This window comes from Trichogramma pretiosum, unplaced genomic scaffold, assembly GCF_000599845.2.
Source record: "Trichogramma pretiosum strain Unisexual culture from Peru unplaced genomic scaffold, Tpre_2.0 scaffold98, whole genome shotgun sequence".
Classification (NCBI taxonomy): Eukaryota; Metazoa; Arthropoda; class Insecta; order Hymenoptera; family Trichogrammatidae; genus Trichogramma; species Trichogramma pretiosum.
The window spans coordinates 347,303-365,339 of record NW_019641709.1 but is presented as its reverse complement, the minus strand read 5'-3'; the positions used below and the strand labels follow the sequence as shown (position 1 = coordinate 365,339).

At 34.1% G+C, this 18,037-nt stretch overlaps 3 protein-coding genes across 3 annotated transcripts; all 3 read left to right on the top strand.

The window, feature by feature from the left end:
- Positions 1–504: 504 nt before the first annotated feature.
- Positions 505–4,255, top strand: LOC106649137. Its single transcript, XM_014366412.2, has 9 exons — positions 505–810; positions 884–980; positions 1,069–1,270; positions 1,344–1,488; positions 1,559–1,695; positions 1,768–1,983; positions 2,071–2,300; positions 2,380–3,013; positions 3,078–4,255. Exons 1-9 carry the CDS (start codon positions 697–699, stop codon positions 4,165–4,167), a joined length of 2,865 nt encoding a protein of 954 aa, XP_014221898.1. The 5' UTR covers positions 505–696; the 3' UTR covers positions 4,168–4,255.
- Positions 4,256–4,398: 143 nt separating this feature from the next.
- LOC106649272 (glutaredoxin-related protein 5, mitochondrial) lies at positions 4,399–5,207 on the top strand. The gene is made up of 3 exons (XM_014366583.2): positions 4,399–4,566; positions 4,657–4,798; positions 4,911–5,207. The coding sequence occupies exons 1-3, from the start codon at positions 4,483–4,485 to the stop codon at positions 5,108–5,110; spliced, it is 426 nt and encodes a 141-aa protein (XP_014222069.1). The 5' UTR covers positions 4,399–4,482; the 3' UTR covers positions 5,111–5,207.
- A 10,718-nt stretch (positions 5,208–15,925) lies between these two features.
- Positions 15,926–17,765, top strand: LOC106649138 (zinc finger protein OZF-like). The gene is made up of 3 exons (XM_023463149.1): positions 15,926–16,333; positions 16,404–16,518; positions 16,591–17,765. The coding sequence occupies exons 1-3, from the start codon at positions 16,308–16,310 to the stop codon at positions 17,665–17,667; spliced, it is 1,218 nt and encodes a 405-aa protein (XP_023318917.1). The 5' UTR covers positions 15,926–16,307; the 3' UTR covers positions 17,668–17,765.
- Positions 17,766–18,037: the final 272 nt, after the last annotated feature.

The following is an 18,037-nucleotide window of genomic DNA, read 5'->3' as shown; positions in this document are numbered from 1 at the left end:
ATATTTAAACCGAGTATAAACTCCAAATATTTTCCTTTAGTTCTGTTCATACCAATGGTTATATTCGTTGGAACTGCTCCATTACTTGTTCCAATTTGGGGCTCGTGGATACTACCAGGAAATCAAACATTTCAAAAAACTTTGCCCTTTCTTTATGATTTTTACGTGAACACGGATAAATACTTTGGTTCTCTTTATGCGCTCCAGTTAATATCGATGAGTCACTTGGTTTGTATCATTTTGGTACTAAACGTTTTACAATGCACAAGTATTCGAGTCATTGCAAACCAATTTCAATACATGCAGTGCGTGAGGAAATTTAATTCGTATAAAGAAAAATTTTTTTATCATCCTACTACATTATGTAGTAATCTGAACTGAGTTTTACCACTTACGCTTATCAAGTACGCCATCTAGATAAAGAATCGAAACTTGATGTGTGAAACATAAATGTTTTCAATGGAAAAAAATATCAGCTATTTTCGTCTGCGCTGCGGACTCCGGAGCAGCACTATGCAGTATGCTGCGCGTCGCCTGTCACTTTAACGTCCACGCGTGGCTCACGCACAGCCTCGAAGGTTATGGTGCTTTGTTTACAGTCGGTGTGTGCGCTGCTCGTGCGAGACTATGAAACAAAAACGGAGTTTTCATCCCTAGAAAATCATTAAAAGTCTGTGGAATTACCTCCAGACTACCATGTTTTCCCAAGGTGAACAATCGCAGACGCAGAAATGCGCACTGTGCAACGGTACAAACTTTTACAAGGAGGATGGTTTTTATTTCTGCAGCCAGTGCCAAACTCAAAATGATGTGAGTTATTAACAGTGAAAAAAGTATCGAGGGTCGCTTTAGATTTTGTTCTCATCATAATTAAAATTTACAGGACGTGAGAGAAGAAGTGTTTGAAGGACTTGAAGAAGCTAACAAGAACATACGAGTCAGAAAAATTAAAATTAAAGAGGCCAAAACCGTTGACAGAGGTTAGCTTAGTTTGCATTGAGTATTACACCATTTTAACATCATTTTTACAATATTTTAAAATAAATATATCATATGAATTTATTGTAGATGTCGAGGGGTGGACAAGTTGGGAGCTGTATAATTTAGTCCTATTAGGTTTAACGGATGAATTAATTGAAACCGGAGTCGATTCTAGCATAAAGTTAACTGTATTACAATTATGGACCATGTACTTGACCAAACTTGAAGTAGCTTTTACTTCAAAAAGTAAGAAAAAAGTTCCCAAAATAGCTAGACGTTATCATAAAAAGTAAGTTTATTATTCTATAAAAATTTCAAAGTATTAGCAGCAGTCCTGCTCAAAGTTATAGTTTTATTTTTAGAGATGCAGACATCTTCTATGGAAAAAAAACTCGCAGGAAACGAAGAAAGAAAAGTAGAGGCAGTGCCACAAGTGCCTCATCAATGGTGTCAACAGATGTAAGTGAATCAGGTGTATCTTCCAGATCCAGAAGAAGTCAAGTCAAGGTGAGTAAAATGAAAATTGATGCGTTGGTTTGAACTATCTGTTATATAATATTTTACTAATTGTTTTCAGAGATTGCTAGTTAAATCTGAATATGAAAGATACTTATCAAGCCAAGGAGAATCTGAAACTGATGCTATGAGTTCCATGAATCAAAGTTTAAGTAGTTTCTCATCTAGGGCCAGTTCTAGGACAGAACGCTCACAAAGGTAAATTTTTACTTTTGAAAATAATGAATTATTTGTAGTGAGTTTTGTATTAATTGTTTATGTTATCTGTAGTATACACTTTAATCAAAGAGCCAGATCTGAAAAAAAAAGAATCAAGACGATGTCACACAAGGTTCCTAAAAAAAGAAAAATAAATCACCATAAATATTTCAATAGAACACAGTATGCAAGAGGCCCTGATGTAATTTCACCCTTAAAATTATTGTCAATTTTATATCTAGCTCTTAGATATCATGATCATGGTATTCAAATATCTGATTTACTAAGGTAATTATTTTAAATTTTAACGTTGATTCTATAAAACTTTCATTTCAAAATCAAATAAATAATAATATTCACATGAATAAAAAACAGGTATGCAAGAGAAGGCCATTTATCATTCTATAATATGACAAGTTTACTCCCATCAGAAGTAGTAATAGATAGAAAAGATGAAATTATGTTGACCAATGTGAAAGATATTACCCATAAAGGTATACGAATGACTGTTGCTCATATGGCAAAATTTATTGAAATGAAAGAAATAGAAAAACCAAGTATTATAGATTTAATACAAAGATATTGTGAAGATCTCCATTTACCGCGTAAGTATTAATGGAATTTGTAACATAAAAATTTCAATTAGATCCTTTTATCATGTAATAAAACTAAAAATATTTTTAGGGGGTATTTTTCTGTATGCAGAAAGACTTTATGCAATGTCACCTCCAGTAATGGAATTTAATTTTCAAATGTCTCATATTCCAAATTATGAAGGCAGAGCTATGGCATTTATAATTGTAATTTTAAAAATGTTATTTAGTATAGATGATATTACAGAAAAAGAAACAAGTAGATTGGTGGAAAAAATAAACAAATTGTCATTGGAAAATGATCCATCTGCAGCAAAATTATTTAGTTTTGGGGAGTGGCAAAGATTTATAGAATGCTGCAAAAGTGTTCTTACCAATGTTCACTATCCTTCAAAAATTAAGTACAATCCAGATAATATTGATGCAGCACACTTGTTTATACGATACATGCAAATGGTGGCATCAAAGAGAATTATAGACATGGAAGAAACAAGTAAATCAAAAAGAGGTATTCCCACAGAAATTTTGTCTTCTATGCGTAAATGTATTCAAAGTTTGGATGATCAAGGTATACCGTTAAGACATAGTGAGCAATTTCCTCCCACTTTCACTCCTTTCAAGACATACATTTCAGAGTTGTTAGAAAATCCTAGCTATGAATTACCTTATCTATTAAATACAAGGTTTTGGGAAACTAAAGTTGGATATTTAACAAAACCCGATAAGTGAGTATAATTTTTTTATGATAAAAAATTATAAATTAATTTTAACACTTTTTTTTTTTTTAAGGCTAATTGAACTAGCATCTTATTGTGGCATCAAATTGGAAGTTGTCAATCATAGTTTGCAGTATTTCGAAAAGATTGTACCAGCATTTGCCTCACCGCCAGCGCTTATATTGAAAGAAATGAGTGAACTTGTGGATATCGAAGAACCTGCAGATGATGAAATTACAGAGAATGTTTTAGATTTTGTACACCGAGATCGCAGTTGCAAATTGAAAGTACATCCTAAAATATTTAAATACTATACTACGATACGTAATAAAGATCTAAATTTGGAAGAGACATTAGATCTTGATGAAGGTAGTGGTTTTGATAAAATAACATCCGATGGACGACTTGATATTGGTGAAGATTGTGATTCAGATGATGAAATTTGTATCGATTTGACTTCAAATGAAGACTGTGGACCAGTTGATACAAGCATTCTATTGGATAATAAGTTTCAAAAAAAGTATAACTTGTCACTATACAATCATGAAATCAAATCTTTGAAAAATTCATGTAATGAAAATTCGGTTTCTGATAATAATGAGGCGAGGGAAAACAATGAAAGTGTAGTCTTGAAAAAAAAGTATAAAAGGATTCAAAACTGTACAGAAATTTCAAGCGATGATGAAGAGGATTCTAAGCAATCCAAAACAAAAAAAATAGCGAAAAAAAACCGTGAAAAAGAAAATATTGATAAAAATGCTGCTAATGAAGAAGTAGATTGCCTTGATTTGTCTGATATTTCTATTTTAGAAGATATGGAGAGTTTTGACAAAAGTCAAAAAAACTTATCGACAGACTCAATGCAAGATCATGAAATTCTCTTTAGGCCATTCAATGACTATTGGATGTATCATTGTATTTTTAGTCGAGTTTCAGGCAAGGACTTTGAATTATTCGAGAAAGAATTGCCAAGAAATTTTTCGTGGTTGTTGAATGAATGCGCCGAGTTATTGGAAATGTCGAGCGAAGATTTGTATGAAGAAGTATGCATGGTCGAAGCTGTACATTTTAATATAATTAATTCGCAACCACACGACTTTGATTACGGATATCACGACAGTGAATCAACGTTTTACAAAAATCGAACAATGAAAAAGTGGTGATATTGTATAAATGTTTATAAAATTTTGTAATTACAATTGTTTTTAAATGTGAATGTACGTAAATTTACGTACAATGTAAATATATTAAATTTTAATGAAATAAATTTTTTCATTTTTGTAATCATAAGTTTTTCAATGTTAATAATACCTTCCACCAGTTTTAAATTTCGCGCTGCGCTAGCGAAAAAAGTCAACATCTGAGAGAACATAACCTTCAACTATCAGCTGATATAAGCGTGATATCTGCCCTCACTGTTGCACAGTAATTGAAATATTTGAGATATTTGTTTATAAAAGCTTCGAAGTGTATTAAAAATGTTCGCGTCCAGATTTGTAACAGCTTCAAAATTTATCCGGCAGTTTGCCACAAAATCCGAGGACATTGCCGGCATGATTAAAGTAATTAAAACCAGTACAAACTGGAGAAATATTTATCATGACAGAATTTTTCAAAAAATATTACATTTTGGGTATGTTTTTTCATTACAGAACAACAAGGTAGTGGTATTCATGAAGGGCGTTCCTGAAGAGCCAAGATGCGGTTTCAGCAATGCCGTTGTACAAATCATGAGAATGCATGGAGTACAGTACGATGCACATGATGTTCTTAAAGACGAAACCCTCAGACAAGGTGTGTAATCAAATGTAGTTAAATTCCATGCTTCAATTACGTATAAATTTCATGAATTACACTCATCTGATAACAAATCAAATCCAATAACTAACTGACACATCAATTATAGGCATTAAGGAGTTTTCAAACTGGCCTACCATCCCACAAGTGTTTATCAATGGGGACTTTGTCGGAGGGTGCGACATTCTTCTGCAAATGCATCAAAACGGTGAGCTCATCGAAGAGCTGAAAAAAGTTGGTATCGAGAGTGCGCTTTTAACACAAGAGCAAAGCAAAGAGAAAGATAGCACCAAGTCAGAAAATAATTAGATCTCTTAAGTCCTATAAATATATTTGTAGATATTTTGTTGTTCCTTGTTAATAAAAGTTTTTTATGTTAAGATTAACTTCATCACATGACAAGAAATCTGTTATTGTTATTTGCTGAGTCACAATCACAAAATTTATTTCTTTAAACATTAATACAAAGGTAACTATTTTTAACTATTATGTTCCAAGTAAAAGATGATTTTGAGCTCCTTGCTCACGTCACTACAATGAATAATTTGAATTAATTATAATTAAATTCTGAAATTTGTCCCACAAGACTAATTTTTTCAGCCACGCAAGTTGGAATGATCAATTAACTCTGGGCATCGCTCTAAACTTATCCACTCTCAAAAAAAAAAAGGTTTATATTCATCTTTCCTAATTGGCAAAAACGTTCGTCATATACTCGCGTGCCAGGTCAATCCATCTCAATTACATCCGACGAATTAAAGAGAGAAAAAAATGACTTTAATCAAGCGACTGAATTCCCCGCAGCAGTTAATTCGTAATGTAAACCGTCGCACCGTCAGTGGTATTTTTGGCCCTTGTCTGTGTGCGTGTACGTGTGTCGTCGCCATCAAAGTGGCCCTATATACGTATTTATTATACGTCGCAAAGCGAATAGCTGCAACTTTGTATCGTGAAAAGCGAATGACGTCCTACGTGGGATGTATTAAAGGTGAGCATCCAGCGTCGCTCCACGGACCATAAATATACAGATGTGTGCGAGTTTGTAGTACCTCGCGACGCAATTGCCCGATGGCTAAATTATGCATTTGGAAGTCGTTTTCCGCAGTGCGAGAGAGCGAGACACGGATACAGAGATACGATTTTGTTCGGTACTAAAATCCCATCGTAATGCATCTGTGTATATATGACGTCGCTCGGACTAAATTGACTCGACGAAATCGAGTTTGTACAATATACGAAAGAGGAAGTTGAACAACAAAATGTTCGCGAACTTTGGCCGGGAATAATAAAAGGCCGAAATTGAATCAAAATTTAATTGGTCGAAACAATTTATTTTTTGTTTGCGATATATTAAAATCGAGTCAAAAAGCTCTGATGAATATTTTTTGTACTCGCAAGCTCGCGCACCCGATATTCATTTTTTTTTCTCGAAAAAAAAATCGGATACCGATCTATATTGCACTTCGAGCGAGCTCGAAGTATAATACGCGTCCACGTTCGAAGATCGTGATCATCATTACAAGGGCATTATAATTTATATCTCGAAGCTTTTACACGTCTCTCCAAGGGCCGGGTGGGTGGGTATAGTATACTCATTCAAGAACCGTTTCGGTATCGTTTCGCTGTATCTGTATCTAGCCAATTTCGCGCAATTAGTAGCCCTCTTTTAACGTCTCTCTCTCTCTCTCGCCCTCCTCCTCTTGCTGTCCGTGTATTATTTCGCGTATATAACTCATGTGGGCTTTATGTCGTTGCGCTCCTCTCTATTGTGTTGCGCTTTTAGGCTCTCCGTTTTGCAGTGTGTGTGTAGCCGCGCACGTAAGCTCCGGCAATTCCGGAGGAGAAATTCGCCGAAAATCGATTCGATACCGCCGTCTCGTGTACATACATACACATACACGCATGCATGTATATACCCAGCCAGAGTGTTTCGCATAGTTGGTTAATCGCCGCGCATAATACATGGCAATCTTCATTATATAAATATATACGTCGATCGGTAAAGTATGCGTAAACTGTGTGCTGCGCCCCCTTGTACTTATATACATATAGGGAATATGTAATTCTCGACAGATGTTTACTGCATAATAAACGCACTAAATTAATTACATATTATATACGACATCGCGAGTAGGTATTTCTCTCATTTTCCGGTGTGTGTGGATTATATGACATTCCGTTACCCATGAAGACTGGAGGCTACACGTAGTAGTATGCGCCTCCCTTACATATATATGCTCCTGTCGAGCCCCTGCAGCAGCAGCCTCTCGTCGCGAAAGCTCGTTTAATCGAATATGAGATGAGCTCTGCTCACCTCCCCCCCACACAGCTTACCTGCGTATATAGGTTCGTACGTACACACACTCATGTACACATGTGAATTTATACACTCGCGCGAGGGAAATTAGAACGCGTTGAAAAACATACCGAGAGAGAGTCCGAAGACTATTATTATTAATTAGGACGGCCGAGCGCCTGAGCAAATATATATGAACCCAAAGCTCGCAGGACGCAAACATAGTATATGAATTATTATTATTATTATTATTATTATTATTATTATTATTATTATTATTATTATGCGTTGAATCCTGAAATTATTTCTATTCATATACTCGTAATATCATTTAACGATTCTAAAAATATATTATGATATAAAGTAACGAGATTTTTTTTCTCCAGTTGTATTATATTATTGATTAATATATTATTGATTAATATATTAATTACAACAATTTGCATTCAGTTATGAACTTTACAGATTTTTCAAACTCAAACGTCAATGACTCCTTATACTCCAATTATTCGGATTTATTAATTGTACACAAAGAGAATCTGAGGTTGCATTTAAAATTTTTCGTTGACCCGGGTTCTTCGCCACGAGTCCAGCGGCAGCTTGTTCTCGTTTTACCTTAATACTTATCGAGTACTGCAACAAAAGAAGTTACTTGTGTCGATTAATCGTAGTTTATGGAGAAAAAATTTAGTTGAATCAATCGATTATTAAGTTTGTTTAGAAAAATATTTGTTTATGGGTATATGAACTATTAATCTTTTGGTACAATGAAATATTTATTTTCGTGTAATAAAAATTATTAAACACGTAAAAGTAATTATGATTATTTATTCGATTCAATAAAAAAAGGTAATAATCGAGAAAAGTAAGTTCCGATCCTTCGCCTAGATGGCGTATTTCGTACCTCCAAGTGGTAAAATTAAGCTCGGATTACTATATAAGCGTTTAATTAAGCTAATTAAGTCTGAATAGAAAATATCAACATTTTTTTCTCAAAAGATTGATAATGAAGTGTGCAAACTTTTAAAAAGATCCATGCTACATTCTTTGAGTTGTGTTTCTCGCCGATTTAAAATACGTAATTTCGAGATATCCATGTTCAAAGACACGCAATTTTAACTGTTCAGTGAACTGGACTTATATATTTAAAAATGTTTTTTCAAAGATTTTATTCATATACTTAGTGATCCTACAATGACGAACATGAACGTAATTACAAATTCAAGGATTTCATGATGTTCGAATAAGATTATCTCTTTTCCACAACCCTAGTAAAATTCTCCTATTGGAGCACTTTAGTTTAATCTTCACAAATCAGCTTATTTGAGAATTGAAAATGAAAATGGGTCGAATTTTGTTCTTCAAATTTCAGGGTATAACTATTTTAACTCGTTTTAAGGTGGTAAACAACCCTAAAATATGTTGGAAATCGAATTAATTTTTTTGGATTAAAATGTTCTTTAACATCTCAAAAATATTTTGCAAAAGTTTCAACTTTGGGTCCAGTCTCTAAGTGCCCGACAAAAGGTGACAACGTATAATTATAATTGAACAACACCTAGATTCAGGTATAAGACACGATCACGTAGTCAAAATTTTTATTGAAATTTTAGAAAAACATATTTATAAGTATCTAAATATATTTTCAATTGTCAATCAGTATTTTTTCTCGCGACGAAGGCGTACTTAATCTTTGCTAACTCCGTGTATTATCCTTTGGTGTCTGAGCAAATGGTTTTTTTCCGAATTTTTTTTCTCACTTATCGCATGTGAAATCTCTCCGACCTTCGTGAATGGTCTTTTGATGTTTTCTCAAATTGCCTTGACCCCGAAATTTCTTCTGGCAATGATTACACGTGAAATCTTTGCAACCTTCATGGACTGTTTTTTGGTGCCTAATCAATGTTGATTTTCGTCCAAATTTCCACTCGCACGTGCCGCATGCGTAATCTTTACGACCTTCGTGAACTGATTTTTGGTGTTTTCTTAAATTGCCCTGTTCCCCGAATCGTTTCTCGCATTTCTCGCATGGGATATCATAGCGACCTTCATGGATTGTTTTTTGATGGACGAGCAATCGGTATTTTCGTGCAAATTTCTTCTCGCACTTATCGCATGCATAATCTTTGCGACCTTCGTGAACGGCCTTTTGATGTTTTTTCAAATTGCCTTGATCCCCAAATTTCTTCTCGCAATGATTACATGCGTAATCTTTGCAACCCTTATGGATTAACTTTTGATGTAAGAACAAACTCCGTTTTTTTATAAATTTCTGTTCGCACTTGTCACATGTGTAATCTTTACGAGCTTCATGAACTGCCTTGTGACGAATCATCATCCATTTCTGTACAAACTTTTGTCCGCACTTGTCGCATGCAAAATCTTTGTGACCTTCGTGTACAGTCCTTTGGTGCCTCATCAAATCTGATTTACATCCAAATTTCTTTTCGCACTTGTCACATGCAAAATCTCTGCGACCTTCATGAAATGTTTTTTGATGTTTGATTAAAGTGCCTCGTTCCCCAAATGACTTCTCGCATCGGTCGCATGAGTAATCTTTCCGACCTTCGTGGACTATCCTTTGGTGTTTCGACAAATCTGACTTACGTCCAAATTTATTGCCGCAATTTTCACATGCGTAGTCTTTTCGACCTTCATGTACTGTCTTTAGGTGGACGAGCAAATGCATTTTTTTTATAAACTTCTCCTCACACTTGTCGCATGCGAAATCTTTGTGACCCTCGTGAACTCCTTTTACGTGTGCGATTAAACTTTGCTTACTTGCGAACCTTTTGGCGCACTTTTCACATAAGTAGTCTTTGAAAACTTCATGGAATATTTTTTTGTGCTTGAGTAAAGTTGAATTATTTTCAAATTTCCTCTCGCACTTGTTGCATGAGAAATCGTCGCGATCTTTGGGTACTAATTTTTGATGCATGAACATACTTGATTTTTTAACAAATTTCATGTCGCACTTGTCGCATGAAATATCTTTACGGCTTTTATGTATTGATACTTGGTGTCTACTCAAATGACTTCGGAACTTGAATTTCTTCTCACATTTGTCACAAGCGTAATTTTTTCGTTCATTATGAATTGTATTTCGATGTGTTATCATGCTTGATTCTATTGTAAATACCTCCTGACAAATATCACAAATATGTTTTTTGTCGTCTGAAACAATGTCGTGTCCATTTAAATTATTTTCCGAGACAACTTCATCGGATTTCTTCTCATTTTTATCCATTTTGGTGCCTAAAATCAACGATGGATTTTTCTATTGAAGTAGTTAAATAAGTAAAGTATATCGTTTGGTATTATAATTTGTGTCATCGGGAAAGTCAACATTAAAACTAATTTGTTTTTGTTATAAACACGTTCTGTATTCAAAGGACAATATCAAAATCGTTTATAATCATATTGTACACGGGTACTGATTTATCTGAATAAATTATTTTTCTACAAAATTTGAAACAATTTAAAATTCTCAATTGGTGACGATTTCGTTGGGAAATTTTTTTAGTTTCTGAAACTAATTACTTTCAAACCAATTCCTTACAGACACCATCGAGTTCACAAAAAACATCTAGTAAACACTGAGAAAAAAATAAAGTAGTTTTAACTTGGCCACCAAGTATTTTTCACTTGGTGAGCGCGGTAATTAAGAGTTGAGTTGAATCGACTTGGCATACCAAGTAAAATTTACTTGGCGTTTTCGATAACATGATTCTTTTTCTTTTTGACTCACATCTAGCTCAAAAATGAAGTCTGATTGTCTGTCGATGACCAAAATTGACGTAAATGGAGCTTTGGATCAGCCGATGACAATATTATAATATTGGCTTAATCGAATGAGAAGAACACATTTTTTTGGACTCTTATGCTATTTTCTGCTATTTTATGATTATTATGGGGTTTAGAGGTTATAAATTTGATTTTTAAATACAAATTTGAATTCTACATCAAAGTAAACGGTCTTGATATCGAAGAGAAATGTCATAATTTGTGATACAAAGTCATCCTTATATTGGTGCAAAAATGTTCTGCTATAAAAATTTAAAGCCATATATTGATGGAGTTCTTCTTTTGGATTTTTTCAAGATTTTATTTTGATTTTTCAAATCATTGATGGTATTCAAAATTGGACTTGTCGACGTATTCATCGATGCTGTGATTCGTTTGTAAATCCACTTCTTTTTGTCAAAGAAGTTTCATAAATTTGAACGGTTTTGCCATTGCCGCCTAGAACTACATCACTCTGCGATGCCACTACTTTAGCTATCTCTCTGCAATAGCTGTAGCAATCGACCACTGTACTGCAGTTAAGCTCCATACCCTCGCCAGCATGGCGCCAAGATTTAAGATGTTTATAGATCAGTGTTACTGGCATTTTTATTACAAAACAGATAATTATAGCAAGCGCATCGTGTATTTTGATGCTACAGGTTGTACCCTCGAAAAATGTGTTCCATTAATTATTTTTCTTGACACCTTTTTTTCGTGGAAACGAACATCTCTAAACCCACTTGAGATTTTTATCAGCGAAGTCTTCGGCGTGCATTGGCAAATCGGAACATAGTGGTGGTGTAGACGTACGCGATGGAATTAGATTAACGTTTTCAAGATACTGCGTCGTTTGTTGCGAGTAGGTTTTCAAACGAATGTAAATCGAAAAATTTTCCAACTTGATATTGTCCCTCGAATAATGATCATGTTTATAGTAAGTATACAAATTAGTTTGAATGTTGTCTTGCCCGATGAAACAAACCATAATACCATAAGATCGATTTTACTTGTACGATTTCTGTGGGACCAAATAAACTGATTCATCATTTATTTTAAGCACCAAAATGAATCAAAGTGAAAAGAAATCCGAGGAAGTTATTTCGGAAAATAATTTCAGTGAACACGGCATAGTTGTTTCAAACGACAAAAAATACATTCGTGACATTTGTCAGGGGGTATTTACACTGGAATCAAGTATGATAACACATCGAACTACAAATCACAATGAAGGAAAAAATTACACATGCAACAAGTGCGAGAAGAAATTCGAGTTCCGAAGTCATTTGAGTAGGCACCAAATGTCAGAACACAAAGGCTGCAAAGATTTTGCTTGCGACGAGTGCGAGAAGAAATTTGTGAAAAAATCAAGTATGTTCATGCATCAAAAATTAGTACACAAAGATCGCGACGATTTCACGTGCAACAAGTGCGAGAATAAATTTGAAAGTAAATCAACTTTATTAAATCACAAAAAGATATTCCACGTAGTTTTCAAAGATTACTTATGCGAAAAGTGCGTCAAGAGATTTGCAAGTAAGCAGAGTTTAATCATGCACGTAAAGGGAGTCCACGAGGGTCTCAAAGATTTTGCATGCGACAAGTGTGAGGAGAAGTTTGGACTTGAACATCATTTCCTCAGACACCAACGGATAGTGCATGAAGGTCGTAAAGACTACGCATGTGACAATTGCGAGAATAAATTTGGACGTAAGTCATATTTGTTGAAACATCAAAGGATAGTCCACGAAGGTCGTAAAGATTACTCATGCGACCGATGCGAGAAGAAATTTGGACGTAAATTAGGTTTGTTGAGGCACCAAAGGACTGTACACGGAGGTCACAAAGATTATTTATGCGACAAGTGCGGACAAAAATTTGGGCTTCAAAGCAATTTGATAAAACATCGACACTTAGTACACGAAGGTCGTAAAGATTACGCATGTAACAACTGCGAGCAAAAATTTGGAGAAAAAACGAAATTAATCAGACACCAAAAAACAGTCCACGAAGGTCATAAAGATTTCGCATGCGATAATTGCGAGAAAAAATTTGGACATAAACAGAATTTGCTTTTGCACCAAAAGACAGTACATGAAGGTCGCAGAGATTACTTATGCAATAAGTGCGGAAAGATATTTGGGGATCAAAGCAATTTGAACAGACACCAAAAAGTAGTTCACGAAGGTCGCAAAGATTACGTATGCGACTATTGCGAGAAGAAATTTGGAGAACAAAGAAATTTGATAACACATAATAAAATAGCTCATCAAGGTCGTGAAGGTTTCGCATGTGACACGTGCGAGAAGAAATTTGGAAATTCCAGAAATTTATTAAAACATCAAAGGACAGTCCACGGAGATCATTAAGATTTCATGTACCTACATCGAATTTGAGTAGACATCGAAGAACCAAAAAAGTTACAGAAATTACCACTCCATCAATTCTTAAACTTATCGAAAAACATGAGGTTCCTGAAATGGCGACTACTAGTAGTAAATTCTAGATATTGATTCTTGAAATATTTTGTATCAAGTTTAGAAAATTGTTATTGAAACTAATGTCTTTTTAAATTAGGTGATCATTCTCATCTGTATTATGATTATATTTATCGTGATAATAATTTTATTATAATGGTTTGCTCAATCAAAAATGGAATATTCAATTAAACCGCTGAATCTAGTAAGCCTGTGGCTTGCAATATGACTGACGCTAAAAAAATTTCATCCGTTTTTTCCCATAATCGCAAATGTGCTCAATTGCATCCAATTGTGGGTCAAATGATAATCGAGTTTCTACAAATAATTTATTGTAGCAATAACTATAATAATAGCAATAGCAATAAATAAATCAATCAATCATATCGAATCGATAAACCAGAACCTTAATTATAAACAGTATGATAATAAAAGATTTCGACATTGTTCCTCGTCGCAATGATCATGTTTATAGCTGTAAATACAAATTAGTTCGAGTGTTGACTTACTCGATGAAACAAGCCATTATACCAAAAGATTAGTTTCACTTATTAAATTTTCTTGGCACTAAATAGACTGATTCGTCACTTATTTTAAGCACTAAAATGGATAAAAGTGAGGAGAAAGTCGAAAAAATTTTTTCAAAAGATAAACCAAGTGAACACATCATTAACATTTCAGACAAAAAAAGACCCGTTTGTGATATTTGTAAGAAGTCATTTATACTAAAATCAAGCCTGATAACACACAGAGACATAATTCACAAAAAACAAAAATATTTCGCATGTGATGAGTGTGAGAAGAAATTCGAGTTCCGAGGTCATTTGAGTAGACACCAAATATCAGAACACAAAGGCCGCAAAGATTTTGCATGTGACCAGTGTAACAAGAAATTTGTGAAAAAATCGAGTTTAATGACCCACCAAAAATTAGTACATAAGGATCGCGAAGATTTCACGTGCATCAAGTGTGAGAAGAAATTTGAAAATAATTCAACGTTACTCAAGCACAAAAAAATATTTCACGAAGTCTTCAAAGATTACTTATGCGAAAAGTGTGGCAAGAGATGTGCAAATAAGCAGAGTTTACTCATACACGTAAAGGGAGTCCATGAGGGTCGCAAAGATTTTGCATGTGATAATTGCGAGAGGAAATTTGGACATAAATTTGATTTGTTAAAGCACCTTAGGACTGTACACGAGGGTCGTAAAGATTTCGCATGCGATAAGTGCGAGAAGAAATTTGGACTCAAATCAAATTTGTTAAAGCACCGAAACACAGTCCACGAAAGTCGCAGAGATTACGCATGCGACAAGTGCAAGAAAAAATTTGGACATAAGGCAGATATGTTGAAACACCAAAGGACAGTCCATGAAGGTCGCAAAGATCATGCATGCAAAAAGTGTGGAACAAAATTTGGGAATCAAAGCAATTTGTACAGACACCAACGAGTAGTCCACGAAAGTCGCAAAGATTTTGCTTGCGACAGATGCAAGAAGAAATTCACCCAAAAACCAAATTTAATCAAACACCAAAGAACAGTTCACGAAGGTCGCAAAGGTTTCTCATGCAACAAATGCGATAGAAAATTTGGACATAAACAGCAATTGCTCGTGCACCAAAAAACAATTCACGATGGTTTCAAAGATTATGAATGCGACAAGTGCAAAAAGAAGTTTGGGGTAAAATCGAATTTGTTTAGGCATCAAAGGACCGTCCACGAAGGTCTTAAAGATTTTGCATGTGACAAGTGCGAGGAGAAATTTGGGGCTTCCAACGATTTGACAAAACATCAAAGGAAAGTCCACGAAGATCATTAAGATTTTATGTACCTCCATTGAATTTGATTTGACACCGAAGAATCATAAAATTGACAGAAACGACCACTATCATTCCATGAATTCTTAAACTTATCGAAAAATATGAGGTTTCTGAAATGGCGATAATAGTAAATTCTGATATTGGTTCTCGAAATATAATCGAGTAAGTTTAGAACATAATATTTATTGGAGTTAATTATTTATACATAATTAAATGATTTTATTGTATTATGATTATATTTATGATAATGCCTTATTTTGTAATGGTTTGCTGAATCATAAACGTAATGTTGAAATAAAACGCTAAACACATTGAGCAAGCGGTTTTTGGTACCTATGCAAAAAAAGATAGATTGCTATTGAGATTATAACAGTAATTATTTAACAAATTTGGACCTCATATTATACATAAAATTCGAGAAGATTATCGAGTAAACTGTGAAAAAACAATGTAAACATCATTTTGAACCAATTCCTTCGGCAGTGACAGATATAGTTGACATAAAAACTTCATTTCCCTATTTAGGGATTAAATTTACAGTATTTCAAATCATCTGCGTAAAAATAAGGTTTACTGAGATATAGCGGCTTCTCCTCGTTTGCAAAAATCTAAATTAGCTAGTCGATATGTTAGCTTCGAAAATAGTACTGATTTAACCAATTCTACATGAAAATTCGTAATGGCAAGGAAAAATGTTTATTCTATTTAAATGGGCAAGTTTTTGAATACAATCATGTATCGGTGCTAATTCGGTAAAATATTCCTCATTTATAAATAAGCCGCACATATTTCACGTTCGTGTAAGTGTATAGCGTGTCCAGATGACCAGTTAGCAATTCACAATACGAGGGCCCGATACAGTTGACGGTGGAGAGAGAAAAAATCGCCAAGAAGCTATGACAATACCAGTGTCTCGTCGCAAGACGCTAATATTCGAGTAGCGAGTTCATTCGCTATTAAGACTCTCAAAAGTGTTATCAAACACCTTTATAAAAGTACAAGTAGTTCTCAACTCAGAAATCGAGCTACGGTATTAGCTGTACTCAAGACTTAACCTCCAACATTTCATCGTTGTATAATATCGTAGAAACCTTACGTAAAAAGTGAATCTTTTTCAATACAGCCAGTTATGGAAAGCAACGGCGGCTTAGTTAGGTATGCATTTTTTTGCCAAAGTACTAATGTTTTTTCAAGACATCGTTTTATGAAATTTGATTGCATGCAGGGTGAAGGAGGAGCCGAAAGATACTTCACCACATACAAGCGACGATTATATTTTCGATCCGGTAGACTTTTGCGAAGTCAAACACTTCGAATCATTCACGTTTTGTGAATCATCGGTGAGTTACATTTTTTAAATTAAATACCCTGTCACTCAACTGTACAAAACTATTACACGATTTCGATTTTAGGCAAATCACACAAGCGAGGTTACGCAGTTACAGGATGAGTTGGATAGAAAAATATTGTCAGATTTTGACTACATCGATGTTAAATCTGAACTGCAGTCTTTATCAACAACCGACTGCAAATCTAAGTATCAGAGTTATTCACCTATTGTAAAAATAGAAAACGAAAATCATACCAACGACATACTTAGTGAAAATATGCCCACTGATTTTGAGTGTAAGAACGTTGAACTACAAGAGCAATATATACCGACCAGCAGTTGCCAAACTGAGTATAAAAATTGTCTACCTATTGTAAAAGAAGAAAATCAAAATAATTATAATCATTTTAATGATAAAGATCAGTTAATTTTGATAAAAAACGAAATCGATGATAAAAATAGTCAAGTTCAAGAAAATTCTCAATTGAAAATTAAAGAATATAAGAAAGTGAAAAAATCAAGTAAAACTTCTAAAGCCAAAATATCTCATGAGTGTCAAACCTGTCAAAAAACTTTTAAAGGAAAAGCGACTTTAAATACACATATCATTTTGGCTCATAAGGGTATCAGACCCTATGAATGTATGATTTGTCATACATCATTTAAACGCCAGGATCATCTCGAAATTCACGTAAGAGGAGTTCATGACCATAACAAGCCCTTTGAATGTGAGATTTGTGATCAAACATTTTCATACATAAGTGGTCTTCAAAATCATGTGAGTGTAGTACACGATCGTAACAAACCCTTTGAATGTAAGATTTGTCACAGATCATTCGGTCTAAAAAGTAACCTCAATTCTCACGTAACCGTAGTACATGATCGTATCAGACGCTTCGGATGTGATATTTGTCACAAAACGTTTGGAGAAAAAAGGAACCTCAAATCTCACATAAGTGCAGTTCATGAGCTTAAAAAACCCTTCGAGTGTAAAATTTGTCATAAATCATTCGGTTACTCGAATAAACTCAAAAATCACGTAAGTTCAGTTCATGATCGAAAAAAACCTTTTGAATGTGACATTTGTCATAAGTCATATAGCCGCAAAGATCACCTCAAAACTCACAGAAATACAATACATACTTCCGCGATTATTTGAACACACTACATGAATTTTGCTTAATTAATATGAATGCGTTTTTAAACCAGTAAGCCTTAAACATTCCTAAATATCAATGATACATCACAAACGAACTAGTGCTCAATTCTATAATAACTTTTTGTTTTTATTTTTATTTTGCGTAGACGCCAAGTTTACCTTTCATTTATCCTTTACTTTTTCTTTTGTATTTTATATCATAAAAAGTCACGCGATATTTCTTTTTTTTACAATTTATTATTCTTAAGACTATATTTACTTTAACGAACTACAATAAGTTTTTCAATTTGTATAATATCGTTTGGTTTCCTTTCTTACTGAAAGGAATGAATGTTCAATAAATATTTAAAAAAAGTAAATATAATTTTTC

Excerpts from the sequence above, each read along its gene's own strand:
- LOC106649137 (XM_014366412.2), top strand. The coding sequence starts at position 697 with ATGTTTTCCCAAGGTGAACAATCGCAGACGCAGAAATGCGCACTGTGC. Across the intron at positions 1,271-1,343 it reads GCTAGACGTTATCATAAAAA|AGATGCAGACATCTTCTATG; the intron begins GTAAGTTTATTA and ends TTTTATTTTTAG. Across the intron at positions 1,984-2,070 it reads CAAATATCTGATTTACTAAG|GTATGCAAGAGAAGGCCATT; the intron begins GTAATTATTTTA and ends AATAAAAAACAG.
- LOC106649272 (XM_014366583.2), top strand. The coding sequence starts at position 4,483 with ATGTTCGCGTCCAGATTTGTAACAGCTTCAAAATTTATCCGGCAGTTT. Across the intron at positions 4,567-4,656 it reads ACATTGCCGGCATGATTAAA|AACAACAAGGTAGTGGTATT; the intron begins GTAATTAAAACC and ends TTTTCATTACAG. Across the intron at positions 4,799-4,910 it reads AGACGAAACCCTCAGACAAG|GCATTAAGGAGTTTTCAAAC; the intron begins GTGTGTAATCAA and ends CATCAATTATAG.
- LOC106649138 (XM_023463149.1), top strand. The coding sequence starts at position 16,308 with ATGGAAAGCAACGGCGGCTTAGTTAG. Across the intron at positions 16,334-16,403 it reads AGCAACGGCGGCTTAGTTAG|GGTGAAGGAGGAGCCGAAAG; the intron begins GTATGCATTTTT and ends GATTGCATGCAG. Across the intron at positions 16,519-16,590 it reads TCACGTTTTGTGAATCATCG|GCAAATCACACAAGCGAGGT; the intron begins GTGAGTTACATT and ends TTTCGATTTTAG.